Source organism: Pelmatolapia mariae, linkage group LG20, assembly GCF_036321145.2.
Source record: "Pelmatolapia mariae isolate MD_Pm_ZW linkage group LG20, Pm_UMD_F_2, whole genome shotgun sequence".
NCBI lineage: Eukaryota > Metazoa > Chordata > Actinopteri > Cichliformes > Cichlidae > Pelmatolapia > Pelmatolapia mariae.
In genome coordinates this window covers 37,228,399-37,251,353 of record NC_086244.1, presented here as the reverse complement: position 1 = coordinate 37,251,353, position 22,955 = coordinate 37,228,399, and the positions used below count along the sequence as shown (strand labels likewise).

At 40.9% G+C, this 22,955-nt stretch overlaps 1 protein-coding gene across 3 annotated transcripts in view; it reads right to left on the bottom strand.

The window, feature by feature from the left end:
• LOC134617951 (plexin-A1-like) overlaps positions 1–22,955 on the bottom strand; it is a 307,268-nt gene that overhangs the window by 28,232 nt on the left and 256,081 nt on the right. For 2 of the 3 annotated variants that reach the window (XM_063463038.1, XM_063463039.1), the window contains exons 20-24: positions 17,641–17,875; positions 8,412–8,560; positions 3,169–3,266; positions 2,651–2,809; positions 662–728 (exon numbers count right to left, since the gene is read on the bottom strand). In XM_063463038.1, coding sequence (XP_063319108.1) covers positions 662–728; positions 2,651–2,809; positions 3,169–3,266; positions 8,412–8,560; positions 17,641–17,875 — 708 coding nt within the window. The remainder of the gene's footprint in view (positions 1–661; positions 729–2,650; positions 2,810–3,168; positions 3,267–8,411; positions 8,561–17,640; positions 17,876–22,955) is intronic. The other variant, XM_063463040.1, reaches the window with a different exon arrangement.

The following is a 22,955-nucleotide window of genomic DNA, read 5'->3' as shown; positions in this document are numbered from 1 at the left end:
AATTATCACATTGCACTCTTAATATGATTAGGATTATAATGGCATATGAGGACAACTCCAAGTCTTCCCGTATGTAATTAAAGTGTGGAGAGGAGAAGGGGAAACCCAATGAGAAGGACGAGAGAAGCATTAAAGAAAAAAAGAAAATCGCCTCACTCGGCTGTGCAATAGCGAGAGTAGGGGATGACGGACGGGAGAAGATAAAGGGAAAGGGCGACGCGCGAGGACAACGCGACCGACGTCCCGCCCCCTGGTGAGGCGAACGACCTCAAGGCAGAAAGGAGACTGACAGCAGAGCAATGACAACAAGAAACGAGGCAGATGAAAGGGAGATCAGAGGAAGAGAAGATGTGAGCTAAAAGAACAACAGAAAAGATCAGTGGAGAGGACGTGTCAGCTACACGAGTAAAATTACGTGAGGGGAGAAGATCTGTGGGCTTACCAAAAGAAAAAAAAGTCATTAAAAACAGAGAAGAAAAGGGTGCTGCTTAGAGGCTTTGATGATTTACTCCTATGTGTTCTGCCCTGCTGAGGGAAGAAAACATGAAGGCCAAACAAGAAAAGCTTTTAAATAAAAACACACTGAGGTAAATGGAATAAAGAATGAATATAAGTCAGGAGCGTTAAATTAAGACTATTATTGCGAGTGATTGTGCCTTACCTTTAGGAACTTATACAAGAGGAATGTGAACCAGTTGGTCAGCATCTTCTCAGCGACAGACTCGGTTCTGATGCAAACAGAGAAAAGAAGGCAGAAACACGATGCTTGAAAAGAGATGTTTAAAGGAAACAACAACGGACCAACAGAGCTCTGATATCTCTTATAAAAGAAAAGATTCTCAGCCCTCATAAACATGAAGCAATTCTTTTATTAAAGGTTTATTTATTCAAATATTTAATCATTAAAGAAAATATACTCAGTGTAAATGAATGTATGCCAGTCAAGTTCATTTCATTGCACCAGAGTCCATTAAATTTAACGTGTTACATTATTACATTGTGACAAAATCACATGGAAAATTTTCAAATCTGTACTGCAACTTAAGAAAACACCAGCAAACAGAAAAACGCTGCAAAAGCATGTGAAACACAACAGAAGTTAAATAAAACACAATGAAAAAAACATTTTATAAAATACGACAGAAGTGTTTTTGGGGACACAAAAATGTGACGGAACAGCTGCAGAAGTGATAGAAAGCAAAAGGATCGCAGCGAGACACGCTTCAAAGAAGAGGAGGATTCATCGCGTCGTGACGGAGGTAAAAAGATTGTTCGCATTATATAATATTGATACAGTATCGTAGATCCTATAAGCCTTTAAGTTGCTTACTGTTAGCTTTTCACCTCCGCAGCTGGTCCGTCACATTATTGTCTTCCGAAAAACTTCCATTTGTTTCTTTTGTGGCATTTTTTCTGTTTCCCTTGTGTTTTTGTGCTTTGGCAGTATTTTTGTATTTGCTGTACGTTTGAACTCTCTGCAGAAAGAATGACATCATATGGTACTCATTACAAAAGCAGTATTTAAGTCTGGCTGGAGTGAAGGAGCTGCTTTTGATTTCCAAAGAATTGTCCGAAAAAACTGACATGGACATGAGGATTTTTATGGTAAGTCTTTTCTAAAAACGGTTTAACGAAATAAAAGTATATCCCCGTAGACAATAGAGTGCTTATCAAATTCATTAGAGCATCTGTCACGGAAACAAGAAAACACAAATATTTTAGAAATTTGCGAAAAACTCGTTTAAAATTGAAAACTACTCAATTCACATCTTTGTACCCAAATTTGAGCCGACACACTGAAACTTCTCTGAGAAGTCAGAAATTAATCAAGCATAAAGTTTAACCGCTGAAACTAATTTTCTGTTTAAGAATGCAAGTAAATATCTGTCATTTAGCATCTTAATCAAAAATGAATCATGCGTTTTTGTAAAACAGCCCATGAACATTCGTGGATCGCAGTAGTTCTATTTCAGAATGAAAAATATCACCATTTTGATAAAGAATTTGCACATACATCTGGTACACCCAGAGAACTGCCGCTCACTGAATATTTTCTTGCTTTTGGACTGTTCTCTGCAAACCCGAGAGATGCTTGTGTGGGAAAATCCCAGCAAATCAGCAGTTTCTCAAACTCACAATCACCTTTCCTCCACATTCTGATGCTCACTTTGAACTTCTGCAGGTCGTCTCGCCCATGTCTACATGCCTAAGCGCTCTGAGCTGATCCATGTGATCAGATATTTGTGAGAATTACATGTCAGCATTAATAAAGTGGTGCGTGAGTGTATAAAGCTAGCTAACCATGACTGGTTAAAAACTACGATTTCCTGCAGGTTAAGACGTTAACCTGTGGTATTCTGCTGATTTCCAGCTTTCAGAAGGTGGACTGTCAAAACTGAACACTTAGTTCAGACATCCACAGATTTTCCTACTGTCCGTTATGCTAATATTGCTTTGCTGGAAGATGATGATGATTTTAATGAGCAAAGTGAGCAGAAACATAGATTCGGTCCATTTGCAGTCAAAGTTTGATATAAACTAATACTTAGAAAAACTTATAGGAAAAAGTAAAATTAGACAAAAGAAAACAGAAACATTAAAGAGATATCCCTTTTTAAATAATATGTTTATGCTGGCTTTACTTCCTCACCTCCTTAGCAGCAGTTTGGGATGGTTTTTGCTCTCCAGGTTTCTGTCTATCAGGTCGGATAACAGCTGTTTCAGGACCCCGGTGGCATACTCCATCTCCCCCTGCAGGGCCGTCATGATCAGAGACGCCACATTGCCTCGATCCCGCATTGAAAATGACCTACAAATACATTCAATGTTTTAAAAAAGGATCCTTTACAAGTGATAGACCTTGTTTTTGTTTGTGCCCCATCTGAATTGTTCCTCGAAATACGTACGCGCCGTTAACCTCATAGCAATTCATTTAAATATTAATGCACATTTTATCTTAATTAAACTCTGTTTAGTCATAAAACATTTGGCTAAGTGCCTTACAGTAACTGTAGAGCTCCTAAAATGTGTTACTGCTTTCATAAACATACCTTTGCTTTTCTTTTCTTTTTACTCTTGATGCATTCATGTTTGTAAAAGCACACGTTCCCACCATATTACCAAAAATGGAAGAACACTTATGAAATAAACGAGTAAATAATGACAAACCTCTGGGCCTCCAGGGTTCGTATGAACGTCAGCAGGAAGTGCTTCTTTGTCAGCAGCTGGCCGAACAGGGTGAGCGCCTTCTCAACATTGGCAGGGACCTGGAGACGTTGGGTGTTGTAGACAGGGTTAAAGGGCTGCTTCATGAGAGGTCACTTCAAATAATGAGGTCAGAGGTATGTGAAAGTAATAGCGGTGAGGCAAAGGCTCAGGCTTCAGGCTGCTCTGATTCCAAGACTTTTTTAAAATTAGTAGATCTGTATGATATCAGTGAATATTCCTTATATGGTCCCAGGAACATAGCGCTGGCTGTGAGCACAGAAGCTCCCCGAACCTACTATTTAAGTCTTGTGTTGATGAGGGGCAGCCAATCAGAAAGCAGCTGGCTTAAAAGGGAAGGGGTGCTGAAACAGCTTGTTTCAGACAGTGAATGTACTCAGGGGCTATTTTTGAATTGTGAAACACTGAAAGCTGCTCTAGTAGTCCAAAAAGGAAAACATACAATCACCAATAAGCATAATAGGACTCCTTAAGCTTTGGATTCCTTAAACAATATCACAGGATTGCGATACGCACAGTACAAGTAATGAATCTGTGACTCACTCTGGGCAAAGAGAGATTCCGAACACGTCTGCAAGCAGACATATGATGAGCTCAGATTGGCTTGTTAAACAGCGAGGTAAGACTGATTGGCTACTCTCCTCTCCTGCTGTGCTACCGTGCGGCGTGTTCCACTTCAGATGATTTCAGCGGACAATTTTGACACGATTGTCTTCTTGACATCGGGGTCTGGGGTGTGTGCGCGTGGCTCAAAGCATCCTCCAGTTGAATATCGATAAGACGAGAATTTGAATTTACGGTCCTGAGCTTTAGCCATCTCACGCGTTATCTCTGTCTGCGATGTAAGCGGTTAAACTCTACTTGTTTGGTATAATCACACCTGCTAGTGGGCTGAATGTGTTATACTACTTGAACGCCCTTAACTGAATCTTTTAATAACCCGCTGTCACATGGGGAACTCTGGCTTTTTATCAGTTTAAGGAACTTTCGTAGAATGTCGAAAGTCTAATCAGACCGGCCTGAACCAGCCGAGCATGAGAGGGAGTCCTCTGTCAAACAGAGCGGGAGGGAAAAGATGGAGAGGAGTACAAGGAAGGATGAAGCATTAGGGCATAGCAGCATTGTGTATGTGTGTGTCAGGGTTGGGTACAGAGGTGCACCCTGCTTGTTCCACTGGCTGGCACCTGTCACTACTTATCAACAACACACGAAACCCCCTGAAGACGCCTTCCTGACGCTCACTCGCTCCATCTTCCTCATCGCTTTAATTCTCTCTCTCGCACTTATTTTTGACTGTTTCACATCACTGGTCTCTCTCTCTCTTGTTTTAATTTCTCCCTCTCTCTTTGGTTTTGTGTGTCATCCTTGCACACACACACACACATCACATCTACCACTCCCCCTCTCTCTCCTGCTTTCTGTCGTCATCCTTTTGTACCACTGTAACATCTATTCTTTCTCTCCTCCGACATGCCATAATAAAGTGTCTGGGCCTCTCTGTAAAGTGCTAAATGAGATTCTCGGCCTCCAGGGTGGATGGTGAGTGCGATGTGTGCGCATGTGTGTGTGCGTGAAAAAAGAGGGAGTGTGAGCAAGATAGAATGAGATTAGACATGTACATGTGCATGTACATACTGCGCAGGCAGGGTCTTCACCAATTTTTCCAAGATAGATTTAAGGTTTGTAGATTCACAAATCTGCAAGACTGTGTGTGTATGCTTGGATGTGTGTGTGTAGGTGTGTCACGTGGCTGTCAAGCTTAGGGGAGAGAGCAGTCACGCAGTGCAATAAAGCTAGGAGCATTGGTTTACCCAAGTCATTGGATTACAGCGGCAACCCCTGGGGGCAATACAGACGGTTACGGAAGGAAGTCTAGACATAACAATAAAATACGTAAGCACCTTTTACCTCTGTGCCTGCCTGACACCCAAAGTTAAAGGTGTACTCAATTTTCCATATTCTATTGAGATCCTGGAAGCTATTGTATCCTAATATGATAATATATGCATACGGCTGATTGGTTGGTCAAACAGACTAGGCCTGTTTTTTAATGAAGAAAAATAAAATAAAACCCACAGACTGTATATAAAAGATGGATTTTGCCACTGATTGTCACCCATTGAGCCCACAGATGGTATAAAAACAAAGATGTAACTTCCTCGTTGGAAAAATGAAGCCAATGTGCTAGTGCCTTAAACCTGCATTCTGGCTGACCACCAGATGGCGATAGCTGTTCCAAGAAGTTGCAAAAAGACTTCTGGTTCTATAGAACCAGTGCTGTGGCACATAGGTGTGCCATGAGAAATGATCAGGTGTGCCGTGGAAGATTATCTGGTTCCACCTGATTAGTACTCTAAGCGATCGGGCAGAACAATCTCATTCTCCTCCACTAGAGGGCAGTACAACTACCTGCTCTAATTAAATGGGTCGTCAACTGCCAGTAAAACAGAAGAAGACGAAGAAGAAATTGCATAATAGTCATGCTGTGAGACGACGCAGTGTCTAATAGCAATAGATAAATATTTTAAAAGAAAAAGTAGTCAGTCTGACCTGAGTCCGTGAGAAAATTCCGACCCAGATGAAGGCCCTAGCATGAGAATGGTCAGAAGAAAGCAAAAAAAGTATACTGGAGACACCTGAGCCAAATCCACTACACCTGGTGCGCTGGGGAAAATGATCAATATGGTCTTTGTGACATTTTTGTTTGGTGGTGTGCCTTGTCATTTTTCTAATGTGAAATATGTGCCGTGGCTCCAAAAGGTTGAGAATCACTGCTATAGAGGTTCATGGGATCACAGCCCTCTGCCTTAATGGTAAATGGTAAATGGCCTGTATTTGTATAGCGCTTTACTAGTCCCTAAGGACCCCAAAGCGCTTTACACATTCAGTCATCCACCCATTCACACACACGTTCACACACTGGTGATGGCAAGCTACATTGTAGCCACAGCCTCCCTGGGGCACACTGACAGAGGCGAGGCAGCTGGACACTGGCGCCACCGGGCCCTCTGACCACCACCAGTAGGCAACGGGTGAAGTGACTTGCCCAAGGACACAACGACCGAGACTGCCGGAGCTGGGGCTCGAACCGGCAACCTTCCGATTACAAGATTACAATGTTGGTAAATGCTTTCCTGATGAGTTTATGGATTAACTTTTGGGACATGTTAAAATTAAAACGGCAGAAATGCTCATCTTGAAGCTTCCTAACGGAACTTCAGAAAACAGCAGATGATGTCACTGTCCATCTTTTATACTGTGGTCTACGGTGAAATGTTGGCGAGAAGCCTCAAGCTGAGCACTTTTGTCATCAAGGTGTATTGCGATGGGAGGAGTGGCTCTCATATAGAAAACAAAGGACTCTACACACTCCTATGGCAGGAACTTGTCAATCAATATGTTCACTATAATTTAGAAATGTGAGAAAGAAAATCACAAGAAAGAATGCAGGTTTTGGCATGGCCTCACCTCCAGATCTGGACAGTCCATGAGTGAAAAATAGAAACACTGGAATATTAGCCCTTATAGTAGCAAAGTGGGTTTTCAAAAATTGCAATCTGTGTAGGGGCTCGGTTCCAATAACTGATTCCATTTTGGATCTGGTTTGCTTCCTTCAAAATACCTGGATTTATTAAGCTCTGATGAAGATAAATCTCTCATCTAACCTCACTGCCAGGGATTATAACAGCTAACGGCTGTTAATTCCATCATGGGCATAATGAAACACATTGCTGTGTCTTAATAAAATGCTCTGTTAAACCTGTATTGAACCAAAGATAATTTCATATATTCAAATCATATATATACAGACACACACACACACACACACACACACATACATACATACATATATATATATATATTTAATCAACATCTATGTTAGGCTGCTCTTTCAATACAAATAACACTGGGACAAAAGAAAATGATTTTCAACCTAATTAAATTTCTGACTTGGAACTAATTTAGATTTGTTAAACTGTCTTGTTAAAGAAACACAAAGGGAAAGCAAAGAAGGAAAAAAAAAGAAAGTAAGTACATTTCCCACTACTACATTCCTGTTGTTATAGAAGCTCTAAGGACTCTGTTCATTCAGATTTAACATTATCTGTAGTTTGTAAATACAGATTGATAGTCTGTGCTCATAGCCAAAATTGTTGCCTTTCAAAAATAACTCGGGGTGAATCACAGAAAGGAATAAAAAAGAGATACCAATGACAGCTATGACACCACCCAGGGGGATTTTATTTCTAACAATATGAATCAACGTTCTGGATTAGAGCGATTAAATTAAGCTGTAAAAGGTCAAACAAATTACTCTTCGACTCCAAAAAGTCAGCGCTCCAATCAAAGCCAATGGAGCAGCACCAGATTCTACATCTTAATGATACTGCTGATTGCAAACTTGGCTCTCTGGTTTTTAGTTTTGGAGGGGAGTAGTTTATGTTGACATACTATTAATTCTCCTTCCCTTGGTCTCAGCGGTAAGACGTCTTTATAAATCAGGTTCACTATTTCAATTTGGCTGTGCTGGCAAGGAGTTTGCATATACTGGTTCATTTAATAACTTTACAGTGATTTATAATGCCAACAACAATCCTAGGAACTGTGAATCTTATTTTCTTTTTGCTTTGTTCCCCTTTGCCTTTCCCGCGTCTTTTTTAACGTCTCTTACATAACATTCTTTTTCAGTCAATTCAAAGCAATACTTACTGTATAACTCTTTTTATCTACATCAAAAGAATAAGGTGAGTTTCTGTCCCTTGAGATCCGACTAATGATGATACTATGGCTCTTGAAAATTCATTCACATTCATTGAGACAAGCTGAATACATTAAGACGAAGTAGGTAAAATATAGGTTATGTGATTGCTTTAAGGTGTTCAGCGTCTGGAGTTCTTGTCACATCTCAGGCTTTTTAAGAGTCCTTCCTTTGATGAAATGCGTCATGGGATAATGGCTACATAAGTTTCCAGCAGTAAAGCTAGTGGGACAGTTTTAATACCGATAAACAGAACTTTCAGAATACTTCTAGGGCAAACTTTTGTCAAACTAGGTGAACTACTTTAAGTAAAGCGGCAGCTGTATGTGTCCATGTTTGGTGTTAGTTTGTTAGTAAAGCCTCTACTGTAGCTGATTATACATTGTTAGTTTGTTTCAGTCTCAAGTTTGGTCGGTGGTGTACTGACCCGTACCTCCATCTCCTTGAGCACAGGATGGTCCTCAATCCCAGGGAAAAGAACTCTCATTGCATAGGTCCGATAGTCTAGGAAGGGAATCCCAGCTCCATCCAGCTCCTGGGTTAGTTCATGGATGTCTGTCTGTAGCTCAGCGAAAGCTATAGATGGAGAAGAGATAATTGGTTATTATCTGTATGACCGAGCAGCAGCACTGCCTTGATGTTTCATCATGTGTTAAGTTTCCCAGTTAGCAGAACAACAAATGATCTGTCTCTGTAGCTAGTCTTAACTGCTCACTCATACTAACACTTTAGCTGGTGAAATTTACAATAAGATCACTTCATTTCATGGTAACTACCACAATGAGTGAAATAAACCCAAGCTTTTGTAAATATAATTTTGCAATGTAAAAGCAAACATTATGGAAGTGAAAAGGTTGACTTTTTATCAATCAATAAGCTAGCTTCCTCAATTAAAGGACGTAGCATAACCTTTTTACCTATGTTGCTACAGGTTTATTTAAATATCCAGTGGGAGAATGTAAATTAGATTTCACTGTAAGGAGACAAGGGCCCTTTCTCATTTCTCAAGTACGCGAGTCCTTACTCGCGTTCTCGGCGAGTCCGGACTTGCTGAGAACGCGAGCATGGACTCGCGACTTGTACAATTGAAACACCAGCGTACTTGATGATGTCACAGGTCCGGAGTTTTTACTGTCGTCTCCTCTTAATTTAACTTTGATTAATATGTTATGAAGCTTAACTTTAATCTCAGCCAAACCGATTTACTCTATTAATAAAAATAGTGTACATGTATGCCTTAATAAAAACAAGCAGGTGAGATGTTAGAACGCTTTTATTTTTACTTTAGTAGACACTCAAAAATTACAACAGACAGCTGCTGGGGTTTGGAGGAGAACTGAACAAATATTTAAAATATAATCTGATCATTTTGAAGCAGCCTTCAGAATCTCCACGTATTAACATGCTGTTTTTGTTCCCGGTGAAAACGTTTCCTCCTGAATTGAATTACATCTCAGCCAAACCGATTTACTCAGGAACAAATAAAACACTGAAATAAACCAAAAATTAACATTTCAAAGTTATCTAAGAGACTTATATATCATGTGTAACCTGAGTAGTGAAAGACTGCGGGTGTGTGTGTGTGTGTGTGTTCAAAACGATGTGCCAGGAGTCCGCTGTTCTCGCTGGCTCTAGTGATCCTCGACCTCCCCAGCTATGGAGCTGGTGGGTAACAGACGTTTGGAAATATATGATACCTTGATAAATCGAGCAGATATTTGAAGCTTACACAGCTACATTCTCGCTTGAAAATAACTTGAAAGTTTATTTTGTGACCCAGAAAGAGTAATATTTAAAAGTTTTTCCTCTGCCATTGCCGCGTTTGGGTTTTGAACTAAATGCATTCTGGGATATTTAGCTGTACCAAGTACACACAAGTACGCATATTGAGACAGGCCCAAGGATTTCAGACAGCACAAATACATGTTTTGAATGAACAGTGTAAAATTCATAGTTGGAATTTATGCTGCTAACGGAAAGTCAGTTCCTTAGCCATTAGCTTAAAATGTACTTTTCAGTGGCTAATTGGTTCTGGCTTGAAACAGCTCAGGAGCTAGAGCTGTTCAACAACAATGCCACCAAGACTATAAGCCTCATACTTTATACCACCAAATGTGCATATACTATTAATGTTAGCATCCATGATTACATGGATATGTATTGATGTATGTGTATGTATTTTAAAGAAAACAATATTTTATTATCACGTTGCTGCTGAAGCACAGCGAGTAGCCATTAGTAAGACTATTGTAAGAGTGAACAATCATAAAATTGATGGTTGTGAGTTATATTCATGAAAACTGTTGTAAAAGTGTATATTTTAACCTATAGCAGGATCTTCTACTAAACTTAACCTGTAGTTTGGTAGCAAGTGAAATATTGGCCCTAGCCAATGGATGAAAGTCCTTTTATCTTTTAATCAAGAACACTAATATCAGGTGATTTTCACCCACGTGTAAGGATAGTGTTACAAAACTCCCATTAGTGTTCTAGGGTAAAAAATCTGACTAACTTTACACGTGTAACAGTCTAACTGATAGAGTCATAAAAGTGATCAAAAAACACTGAGTGTAAGGATAGTCACACAGATGATTCTGTGCTATAGATATCTATATATGGGTCAGATGAGGTGCCTGCCAGAGGCAAAGAAGGAAAAGCATTTCAGAAAGACAGCACAACCACTGCAGAGATTTCAGGTAGAACATCTCAACCTTAGAAAAAGAGCTAGACATCTGGATTGAGAATTAAAGGTCAGCAATGATTTTAAAAAAAAGATGCTTGCAAAGGAAGTAAATGAGGACCAAAATGCAGAATCACAAGAATATACAGACACTAAGTCATGATAAGACACAGACACAATCAGCAATTTAGTTATATTCAATAAAGGGCACGTTATTATGTGTGGGTGAGAAAGCATAAAATAATGGTATGATTCTATGTGTAACTAAGTGCATTCAGGTATACATAGATCTGAAGATAACACTAAACTATATATTTAACTTGCAGACAGGGCTAAAAACCTAGTTAACCAAATCCATTCCTCGGAGTCTTGGTGCTGACAATGTCAGCCTTTACTTATCCAGAAAAAAGGCCCGAAAACAATGAATCTCAAACGGAAATCCTGCTTGGGGAGAGAGAAAAGCAGAAACAGGAGACAGAAAACAAAGTTCCTGGAAAGGAAAGTCAATTAATTGCATGAGTGGATAATTATTAAGAGAGCAACGGATGAGTTTTCATGCATAATTTCCCCCAGCTGTTATTGGACTGTTTGGTCCACAAGAGAAATAGAGAAGAGAGGAAGCAGAGAAGATGAAGGAAAGAAAGGGAAAGACGAAGAAAGATCAAGCAGTAAAGAACTGAGAATGGAAAGCAGACATTGGATTGAGGGTATAAGTAATTGGGAATAAGGGTAAAAGACAAAAAAAGGCAGCACGGGAGACACAGCATGAAAGATAAAGGCAAAGGAGAGAATGACAAGAAGACAGGGAAGGAAAATGGCTTGAAAAATAGTCAAGGAGACACAAATTAGATGTAGGTTTTCTTTCAAGTCCCCACTTCATTTTCCACTCCACTTCTTCTCTCTTCTATCTATTAATCAGGCTCTTATTTACTGGCCAAAGGGTAAATCTGCTTAAAAGCATCTTAGCAGGCAGCCCTAGCGAAAATACGCTTTCAAAAAATATCCTCCTGATCAGCTGATACAAAACAAGACATAATAAAACCTCAAGCGCAGTTCAAAGCAGGGCCATAACCTTTCCTCGGCTGCAGCCACGGCCATGAACGGCTCTTGAACTATGACGGACCCATCAGCCTGTACTGTGCAGTGTGTTTATTTCTTGTGAAATGCTCATCCTTTACACGCTAAAATGTGTGTTATATGACAAGCACAAGTAGCACAAGAGACAAAATGTCAGTGTTGCTAATAGAAATATCCCGACTCTGAATATTGGATTGGATTTTTTTTGTAAATCAGTATCAAGGATAATTTAGAAACTTTTTTTGTTGGTTTTCACTGATGAAAATTAAAGTGCAGCATTTGTTCAGAGAGGCTACAAAGTCAAGATCAGCTGTAATCCCACCAGATCATCAAACCTAAATGGCAACTTGCCATCAGCTGATGACTTCCAGAAATCAAATCAGCAAATCTCATCTAGAGCGCTTTTTAAGATTCTTTAGCAATGACCACAGATGCAGCCCATCTGCAACATCCACCCCAGCGCCCCACTTCATCCTCTCTGACCTAATGTCATATACACTCACTGTCCACTTTATTAGGTACACTTGCTGACCTGCTCATTAAAGCAAAGATATAATCAGCTAATCACATGGCAGCAACTTAAACAAACAAACAACCTTTATTTGTCACATACACAATTATACAGAGTACAGCATGTAGTGAAATTCTTGTGTCCGAGCTGCGGACAGGCTGCAGACATAGCCGCGCCATTCCAGGGCTTGGTTTTTTTTAGCATGGGGGGTCTAGCCAGGGCCCTTACTGGATACCGGGTGGGAATCGAACTTGTGACTCCCACTCCGAAGGTGTGTAGTCTTACCACTACACTATCCAGCTGCTGAATGAAAAAGAGACATACTTAGTGCATTTGGGAGTGCATTCACGGTCAAGACAGCTTGTTGACGATTGGATCCATGGATCCATGCTGCATGGTATCATTGGTTCAGGATGGTATTAGTGGTGTAAAGGTGCTGGGGATGGTTTCTGCTACAAAAATGCATGATGCTTTCATGTCAGTATGGACCAAAATCTCTGCAGAATGATCTAGCATCTTGCTGAATGAAGACTTGAAGCTATTCTGAGAAAAGGGGGATCTGTCCTGGCCAGTGAGTACATCTTGTTTTTGATGCCTCCTGTGCTCTGTGCTGAGTCTAACTGCTGCTCTCTCTGGTTTATGTTTTCCACATATGCACATTTGGAAGGTTGAGAGGGTCCCAAAACAGAGCCATGCTGCCAAATATAAATTAATGCAGGCAGAAATATTAATCTCCTTTTGACTTTAGTGGTCCCGACTGAACTAACTTAACCACAGGTAAAATTCTGACAACCTAAAATATAGCTTTTTGATTTGTGCTGTTTTATTATTATTATTATTAAATGTGTTGTGAGATTTTGTGACTGCAGGGTATGGTGTTCAAATAATCTGATATTTTATATCTATATAAAAAATGTAGCTCAGTTCCAATTTTCTGCTCTGTTGCATCTAAAAGTGTATTTTTTTCTGCAAGAAGACAATGTTTACTGCAGCTGACAATAAATGAGGGCTTTATGCCAAAGAGAGTGCTCAGGATGTTTCACTTGATATAATGTGATGAGAAAAATGGAGAGAATATTTTTGTTTACCAACATCACACTAATATTTCAATATATTATGATCTCTATCTACAACACGAAAGGCAGCTGTAGTGTCGTCCAAATAGAGCTATCCATTGGAGCCAAAACACACCTACTCCATTATGCAAAACCTAAAAAAGAAGGACTGCTGGTAATGGAGCACTTCGCTGTCCGACTAGTAGCTTACTTCTGGTTCCTAGGGTATTTAAAAGTAGAATGGGAGGCAGAGCCTTCAGCTTTCAGGCCCCTCTTCTGTGGAACCAGCTCCCAGTTTGGATTTCAGAAACAAACACTCTGTAATTATAATTACAGTAATTATTGTAATCCGTTATTATCAGGTTGTCCTAAAAACTCCCTTCAGAAATGCTCAAAATGCTGCAGTAAGATTACTGACAGGGACTAGACAGACACAGCATATTTCTCCCATCTTAGCTTCTTTTCATATGGTCCCTGTTAGAATAAATTAAACCCCCCTCCTCATATAGGATGTCTTAAATAATCAGGCCCAATTTTATCTTATAGTAACACTCATAGCAGTCGTGTCACTCAAGCAGAGCACTTTGCTCTCAGACTGCAGGCTTACTTGTGGTTCCTAGCGTATTTAAAAGTAGAATGGGAGGTTCAGCCTTCAGCTTTCAGGGCCCTCTTCTGTGGACCAGCTCCCAGTTTGACTTCAAGAGACAAACACCCTCTCTACTTTTAACATTAGGCTTAAAACGTTCCTTTTTGATAAAGCTTTTAGTTAGGACTGTCTGTCTATGTCTTTCCTGGGAAAATGCTCATCTGTTTCTGATGAGTAAACACACACACACAGAAACACACACAAAAGACCCCAGTCAACACAAAGTCTGGGAAGTGAAGTATAAAAATGCCTCAGCATTGAGTGTGCTCAAAGGAGCATGTAAACAATGCCTTACCATGAATTGGTTTGAAAGTTCATTTGCATTTCCTTGCCTATATACTTTATACGGGACTCTTTAACAGGTCTTTTAACCCATAGAAGTGATGCTTCCCGGTCAGCAGTTGGGTTTGTAATGTGTGTATGCATGATGGCTAATACAGTACACTATAGCTGTGTACAGTGTGATATCCACCTCTTACAGATGACTGATCCAAAACGTCCTGTCCCCCCCTAAAGACTGTTAGAAGCCTGCCTCACACATATACACTTCCTTTTGCAATCACAGGGATAGTCTACCGCCCACTTCATCTGCTCCTCCGCCCATGTGCGCTGTCTTGCCTCTATAGGCCAGCTGGGAGTGCAGCAGGCGGGGCGGGGTGCTTTCAGGATGGGTGGGAACGAGGCCATGCTTCACTTCCTAGGAAAACCAAGCGCTGTTGACTTCCCGTTGACTTCAACGCTCGCCTGTCGGCCTACTGTTGTAAATAGCGGAACTTTCTCCGTGTTTCGTGAAAAACACAAATGACAACATCTTAAACTGAGGCGACGCGACAAGGAAGAAACACGTACCTGGAAATGTCACCGCAGTCAGGATTGCGCGTGCAACGCTCAGCCTGAGAATGTTGCACTTTGAAAAACAACACTCGTGTAGTTTTCTTTGACAGCTGCTCCCTGGCAGGTGTAGCGACTCTGTGTCATGACCGCAGTGTAATCGTATCATAACTCTGTAGCGTGGCTGCGTGTGCCCGTGTTATTATATTGAGTGTAAACACCTGGATTGACCACACATCAGTCATCCACACTCAGCCGCTGACTCTCGCTCTTTTAACCCAGTTTCTTTGTGTTGGTTTCTCACTCACAATATTTCTCTCACTCCTCTGCAAATAATCCCCTTGTTAGCTTGGCCTCAGATAGGCCTCTCACATTATCTACTTTCCAGCCGTGTGTGTGCTCTCCGTCTTTCTGACAGTCTTGCTGTTGAGTTGTGTTTTCACTCGGAGGTACGGACAGATGACTGACACGTTAGACTGTGCTCTCCACCACCATCATTATCAAAACAGGTGTCCATTCCTCCAGTGGAGACCCAGATGCCAATCCATGCCGAGAAGCACTGGAGCTGTGCTGTGAGGCTTGTGGTGGAACAACTTCTTGCTGAGATGCTTTACAGTGGTTTCCCTATAATTGACAGGCATCTGTGTGCTGTTTACAGTTTCACCTTTGAGTATCAGTAGAGCCAAACACCTCGTGCTATCCATACAGCACGATTTGCTTCTGCTTAATTGTTCTGCAAAGTACTGAACATTACATCATCATTTTCTGTTGCCCTTCTGTGCTTCCTATTGGCATATTTCATCTCTCCCAGAACACCGTCATACCGCCAAATATAAATGACTACAGATAAAATAACAATCTTGCTTTGACCCAGGCAGAAATATCCTTTAACACTGCTCAGCATGCACATTTCCTATTATTAAACTTCAAAGCCATCTTCAGGAAGCGTTGTTGTATACTCACTCAGCTCAGCAGACTCCCACACTGTGATCAATGTCATTGCCAGTTGCTGACCTTTAAAACAAGTTTACTCAGGCAGTGAGCGGGTACAAATAGATTAAGAAAGTCTAAAGTGCTTTGAGTGGCAAATGTGTAACTTATCTAGTCTGTGACGACCATCTACTTTAACCAGATGAACGGCTTATTAGATACTTGGAAAAAATATGGAGACAAAAAATCTAAATCGCTCCTCCCTCGCCTCCCATTGATTTAGTTTCTTTTTGTGGCAGTGTTTAGGGGTTTAAATAATTCAATTCAAGCTTTATCAAAAAGAAAAAGTTTTAAGCCTAATCTTAAAAGTAGAATGGGTGTCTCTCTCCTTCGAATTCAGGCTCAAAGCTGAAGCTCTGCCTCCCATTCTACTTTTAAATATTGTAGGACCCACAAGTAAGCCAGTGATCTGAGAGCAAAGTGCTCTATTGGGGTGATATGGTAATACGAGGTCAATAAGATAAGATGGGGCCTGATTATTCAAGACCTTGTATATGAGGAGCAGGAATGTAAATTCAGTTCTGGATTTAACAGGGAGCCAATGAAGAGAAGCCAACATGGGAGAAATATGCTCTCTCTTTCTAGTCCCCATCTGTACTCTCGCTGCATTTTCGTTCAACTGAAGGCTTTTCAGGGAGTATTTAAGACAGCCTGATAATAATGAATTACAATATTCCAGCCTAGAAGTGATAAATAAAGAATTTTCAATAATTCTTATCATTTTCAGCTTTACTCTGAGACAGGATGTTTCTAGTTTTAGAGATATTGTGCAAATGTGATAATTTTCTGCAGTAATAATTCTCTGCAAATACAAATAATCAAACTACATACTCAGCTTCACCTGCAGCGAGTCTCACAGCTTGCAGATTAACTTCAATAATATCTTTTTAGACTGGCCACGATAGTCCTTGTTCTACGCTTCAGTCAAAGGGAGTTTGGAGTTCTCCATCTGCTCCAGGATATGGGAAAAATACTGCTTCAGCTCATACTAGATCCAGAGCAACAAAGGGACTAGCATAGCTAGCTGCAACCAAGGTGCTGAAATCAGAGTATGTGACACCGTGGAATGAACTCTTCTCTGGGTAAGCAGCTGAATAAAATCCTCCACAACAGCAATCTGACCAGCAATCCAACCAGTAGGGGAGACACAAGAGAGTCTAAGTGTTAGAGCTAGCTAGAGCTAAGAAAGCAGGGAGCATTGATTGACCATAGATGTCATCTTCCTCACATATTGATAAAAACAAGTAAGTAGCTAAAATAAACCAATAAATATACTTCTGACAGCTGCTAAAACCACTGGACAGTTCACCCAAATGCAGTTTGGGAAACACTGTACATGCTAATACACAAGCAGGAAATTAGCTTAAAATAGTAGTACTAGTAACATATAAAACATTAACCAGTATACTTTGCCTGTTTTATGATCACTGGATAGTTTCCAGGCAACCAACGGAGAAACCAGCGAGCCATGGTAGTCACGCAAGAAAATTAAACCCCCATTAAACATCTCATCTGTGCACTACAGCTTCGAGCTACTGAACAAACAAGGTAGGAAATGTTCATTTGTGAAGTTTAGAGAGCATGTAGGCAGGTTTCATTAGATACACTTTAGATAAATGCAAGCTGTATATAACTAAAATATCATACTACTCATTTATCATTCTGAAAATGATGAAACACATTGAGTTACCGTAATAAAATTTGATTTCTATTCAAATTGGAGTTTAAAAACCTTTTTAACTGTAGTGGATTATTTTATATTTTATCCTATTTCTGCTGAAAGATCCCCATCTTTTTTCTTTTGGTCTTGTTATTTTCCAATAGTGCAAGGGTAAAAGCTGGATCCACACTGCTTCTACAGCCTACCTTCTTTACACTCCAGGGCCACTCTGGACTCCAGGTTGTCCATTTGAAGCTGTAGACGTTTCAGGGTGCGGTCAGCGTCCCTCGACTTCCTCTTATAGGCTATCAGCACGGCAATGATGACCAGCAGCAGCAAGCCGCCACCCCCTCCAATGCCGATGATGGCGGGAAGCGTTAGCAGGCTGTCAGAGTAGATGTGAAGCGTCCCGGGAGAGTACTCAAACCCACCTGCACGGATCTGAACACACACAAGTGATAAGTGGTCAGAGAAAGAAACAGAAATCATCACCATGCCCCCCACTCCCTCCCACATACTGACGCTTGTTCACAAGAGAGCTGCTCGGTAAAACCTGTGTTCTTCTGGCGGCCACCAAATAGCTGCACTGTTGGAGGCGAGTGTTTAGCGCATTGCTCAAAGGTAGAGCCAAGGCAGTTGTTAAGAGCTGAGAAATTCCTACTTACTTGCTTTCCCCTACACAGTCTGGGGATTTGCACTAGCACCTCAGTGCAGAGAGCGAGAAAGAGAGAAAACAACCGGCGGTCATTTCTGCAGCAGCAGATGGCTTGAGAATAGACGAGGTGGTCTGAAGAGATCAAAAGTTGCTGGTCTGATGAAAGAGAAGCTGCTTGACCCAATTTCTTCAACAACGATCATTAAAGTTTGATCCGTTCTGTACTTGGACTAAACAGTCAGATCTCTGACAGGCTTTTACTGTGGAGGCTTACATCACCATCGCTGCTCTGAACATTTCGTGTAGGAAAGGTTTTCGATTCTTGCCTTTAGGGGAGAAGCTTCAGAGGGCTTTGATAATGAAGATCTCACAAGTTAGCTCGCTCCTTTGCTTTAATGTGGCGTTATCCGCAGACTCGATGTTTGGGTTAGATATTTTGTTGTTTATGTCCTCGTTTATCACTGTCAACTTTAATAAGCTGATAGAGGTTAGAGCACATATACACCGAGACTTTTAAAGCAGCGCGGTAGAGGTTGATGCAGACGGTGTTAAAGTCACACACATCCACTCATAAAACAACCTTAACACACTTCCAGGGCCCACACACTTATATACTGCATGCGTACGCGCACACACAGTATAAGTAATCAAACAAAGTAATCACCAGCATTTAAATCCCTCCCCAAGGAACCATGGTAATTATGGGAAGTCAAACATTTCTTTTTCTTTTATGACTAACTACATTTACATAAGCACAGTGTGTCTCATTGAAAAAAAAATACATATACACACACAGCACTGGAATCCATCAAATCAAGCAATCCACCAGGGGGGTTGATAACTGATTCAAATGAGGTGCGATTATGCACTTTGAAGTTCTTGTAAGTGCACTTTCATGTTAACATTATCAAAGTGTGATTAAAAAAAATAAAATAGAGAAGCTGTTGTATCAATAGCAGCGTAGTCAATACCCACCAATTAAATGTGCAGTAGTAAAGACAATTAGACTGGCTTTGTGTAAGATTATGCGGCCCAATTAGTTGTGTGGACACGATCGGTTTGCAAAGGAGACTCAGCTAAATTAACTTAAGCAGGAGTTGGGATTAGTTACCTGGGAGAGAGAGGAGTTTAAACATATTTAAAAATGCTGAATTAATTTTTTTGATAATAACAATGGGCTCCATAGTGTGACAGGAGTTAGTCAAAGTAATGAACACACAGACAATTAATAGTGCATATGTGCATTTATTCCCCTTTTGGTTCAACGGAGCATTTATTGTCTTGTTTCCAACCCTCTTTAACATTTTGATTCCTGCAGCTCTCATAACTGCTTTCCTGCGATGGGGATTCATTTTTCTGTGGCCAAGTTCTAATGTACCTGCCCAGCACCAAACAGCAGACAGCTAAATTGGCAACCAGCTGGTGGACACAGCAAACTCGCACTATGGAGAGTGTGAATGTAATTTTTATTGCGCAATAGCAATGTTTTCACATGTCGCTACTAGCCATTAGCGGTCAATTACCATGACTGTGAGATTAAAATAAATAAATAAATAAACTTTAGCATTTAATGGTTGGGAATTATCACCTGTAAAGACAGGTATGACTATACAGCACCTAAGGCTAACAATAAGGCCCTATTTTCTTAGCAGCTGCATGCAAGTCGATTAGGTAGCAATGGGGCGATTTAGCTTTTTTTGTATTTTAAGTCAGCAGTTTAAAGTTGTGTTCCACATAATCAAAAGTGATAAAGCTAGAGCTTAAAACACTGCATTTATGGGTCAGTAGCACTAAAGTAAACAAACCTCCTTGTGGCTAGTCAGTGAACATCTGCAAGTAGTCGCAGCGACCAAGTGTTGGTCCCGAAACTGAGCATGCAACACTCTCAACTGCAATCTGACCACGATCACTCTCAGACCGATTGGTGAAGGTATGCAAATATTTGTCGTCTCAATAAACACAGATTGCCAACATGTGAGGTTCTGGCTGGACTCTGAACATAAGCAGTTAATGAGAATTTCTCTTTAATGTCTATTTCTGTGTATGTAGACAGCAAAAGGTGTGCAATTTTCATCGATTTATCACAGTTAATTGCTATATTATTAACTTGAGCCCAGCCAAGGGGGAGTAATCATACTCACTAAAACTGAGCAAAACTAATAGTTTACTTGGGTACTTGGACAAAATGAAGTCAACAATAATGTTATGGGTAACAGCTGTAATTCTACAGTTATTTGAAATTGGAAGTTAGAATTTTTGTGTTGCCGCTCAATATTTTCAACTGGAACGCCCCCTCACATTAGGATTTGAACTCTCAATGTTAGACTGTCAGAGCAGCAGTAGTAACCCTAACATAGCCTGTTTTCCTTTCTTTTCTAATTTCACAACTCTGCATGGAGTTTGCATGTTCTCCCTGTGTTTACTTGGGTTCTCTCCAGGTACTCTGGTTTCCTCCCACAGTCCAAAGACATGCAGTTAGTGGGGTTAGGTTAGTTGGTGTCTGTCTCTATGTGTTAGCCCTGCATCAGATTGCCAGCTTCCCAAGTATGACAAGTCCAAACATCAGCTGTGAAGAAGGCCTCTAACCACAATAACAAATTCCCATAACTCTTTGAAACTGTTATTTTATGCAGCGACTTAACATAAAACTGAATCCTCCAGGACACTTAATTTAAATATTAATGACTCTTCACATGTTTATTTTGGGAAAACGGCATTGAATGCCAGTATTCTGTGCGTGTGTCACCACTTCAAGGACTTTTAGAATCTATGACAGCTAATCTGAAATATGTGCTCATATATTTTACATCATGCTTTGAATCCAAAACGCATGAAAAATACATAAGAAACGGCTGCTCTGTTACCCTTCCAATCGTCAGCTGGTGTTATCTAATCTGAGGTCATTTGTATGTATAAAAGAATGAACCAGGAGGGAGCGTATCCTCAGACGACACAAATGTGGCATCAGTTTAAGCAATATTAAGGTGGTGACACATTTGCGAGGCATTTGTCTATTTTTATTCTCCTGTCAGACTGAAGGACTGGGGGAGGAACTTAGAAAGCTGAAGGCCAAAACAACAAACAAGTTTCTTCGAAAACTCAAGGGAGGCACACAGCTGCCAACACACAGCTGAGCATCTGAGGGGACACACAAAGACACACTGACGAACGCGGACGACTTTCCTTACAGTACGCCCACTCGCGCACACGACAACACACAACAAGCCCGGTAAGTCTGGACACCCACTGGGGTCCCCTGTATGTAGGTCATTCTACATGGGGAACATTATTGTGCCACAGCTGTGTCCTTCTCTGCAGCATTCCGCTGCGCGGCACGCACAGGAACAACAAGGGGAAAAAAGGGTTGATGCGCACATAAACACACCAAAAACAAGCCATTCACTGTAGTCACTCACACATGCGTGCGTGCGTGCATGGGAGAAGAGATAGGAACGGACAGCTCTATTTTTTCTTCGGCTATTGTCAGACGAAGGACTAACTCCACCACCCCCGCCAACACATCGCATTGCTCCGAGATTCAACATGACATTTCGTTCAAAAAAGAGAAAAGGAGGGATAAAAAAAGAAAAAGAAAAATCCAAGAGAGATCCACCTTGGAGCTGGCTGGTTCCATTGAGAGCTATCATATTGAATTACATGGATGTGCTGTCAGTGGCTTTCTAGGTATATTGGTTGTAGCTAGCAGGGAGTAAATGTCATAAAGATATAGTGAAATGACTGTGAAAGGACATTGGTGATAAGTTTAAAAAAGGGGTGGAAGGAGGGGAGGGCTTCTGAGTGGGTGCGCTGTCGGGATATTCAGACAAACATCCAAATATATTCGCAGTGAGTGCTGCGTCGCCTGGTTGACGTTTGACCTTCTTCCACACAGATGCTCCGGGAGCTGCGCTGTGATTCTGAAAGTCTGCTCCAGTCAGAGTGAATCAGGGCTTTCAGTCTGGAGTCTGCTGACAGCTCAACGCTTTGGACAAGTAAAGCCGATGACTGCCGCAGGACGCGCTTGGAGGCGCGTTCTCAGAGTTTTCCCGACACTTGCTTTTCTGCTGTATCATTATTTCTGCAAATACGAAACACTCGAAATGAAAGTGACATCAGCAGCACTCACACCACGGCTGTTGGTGGAGAAGAAAAAAACAGTTGCGGCTTGAGACGTGACCATGACTTTTAAAAACAAGCTGCTTTTGCTTGGATTTCCTGTTGCACCAAAATTTGCACATCAGAAAGGTTTATACAAAAACGAGGTTCCTGGATTAGAGCTTAGAGACAAGCTTAATATCTTCATATCAGCAGCATCCTGGAGAAACAATTCTATTCTTAATACTACCTTTTATGTTTTCTGCATGGCTCTGAGACTGAGCCTTGTCATGAATATAAACTGTAGCAAACTTGCATAACTTACCTAATATGTCACTTCTAGTTTAGTTTTTTTGTTGCATCCTCTAGTCACATAGAAAAAATCCTCCTAATACCAGATGCTCAGACAACAGGAGTCCTCTCGGCTGCTCAGCAGAGCAGGACGACATCCTGACAGTTACCTGACCGAGACAGCGAGCAACTCACAAAATACCTATATAGACGTACAGAGGTCCATCAGCAGTCATCAGTCGTGTGTTTTAATGGAACGCTGTGCTATCTAATGTGAGTTTATCATCCTAAAAAGCTAATTGGTCATTCAAAAACCATTTTTTCAATTATGGTGGCACAGCTGAAAACTGCTCTGCTGATTAAAGAAGCAATGCATTTGGACAACTTTATGTGTCTGGAGCATCAGACTTTATTAAAATAAATAAATAAATTTCAGAGAAATGAAGGCAAGTCCATGCAGGAAGTCACCAAACCACTTTG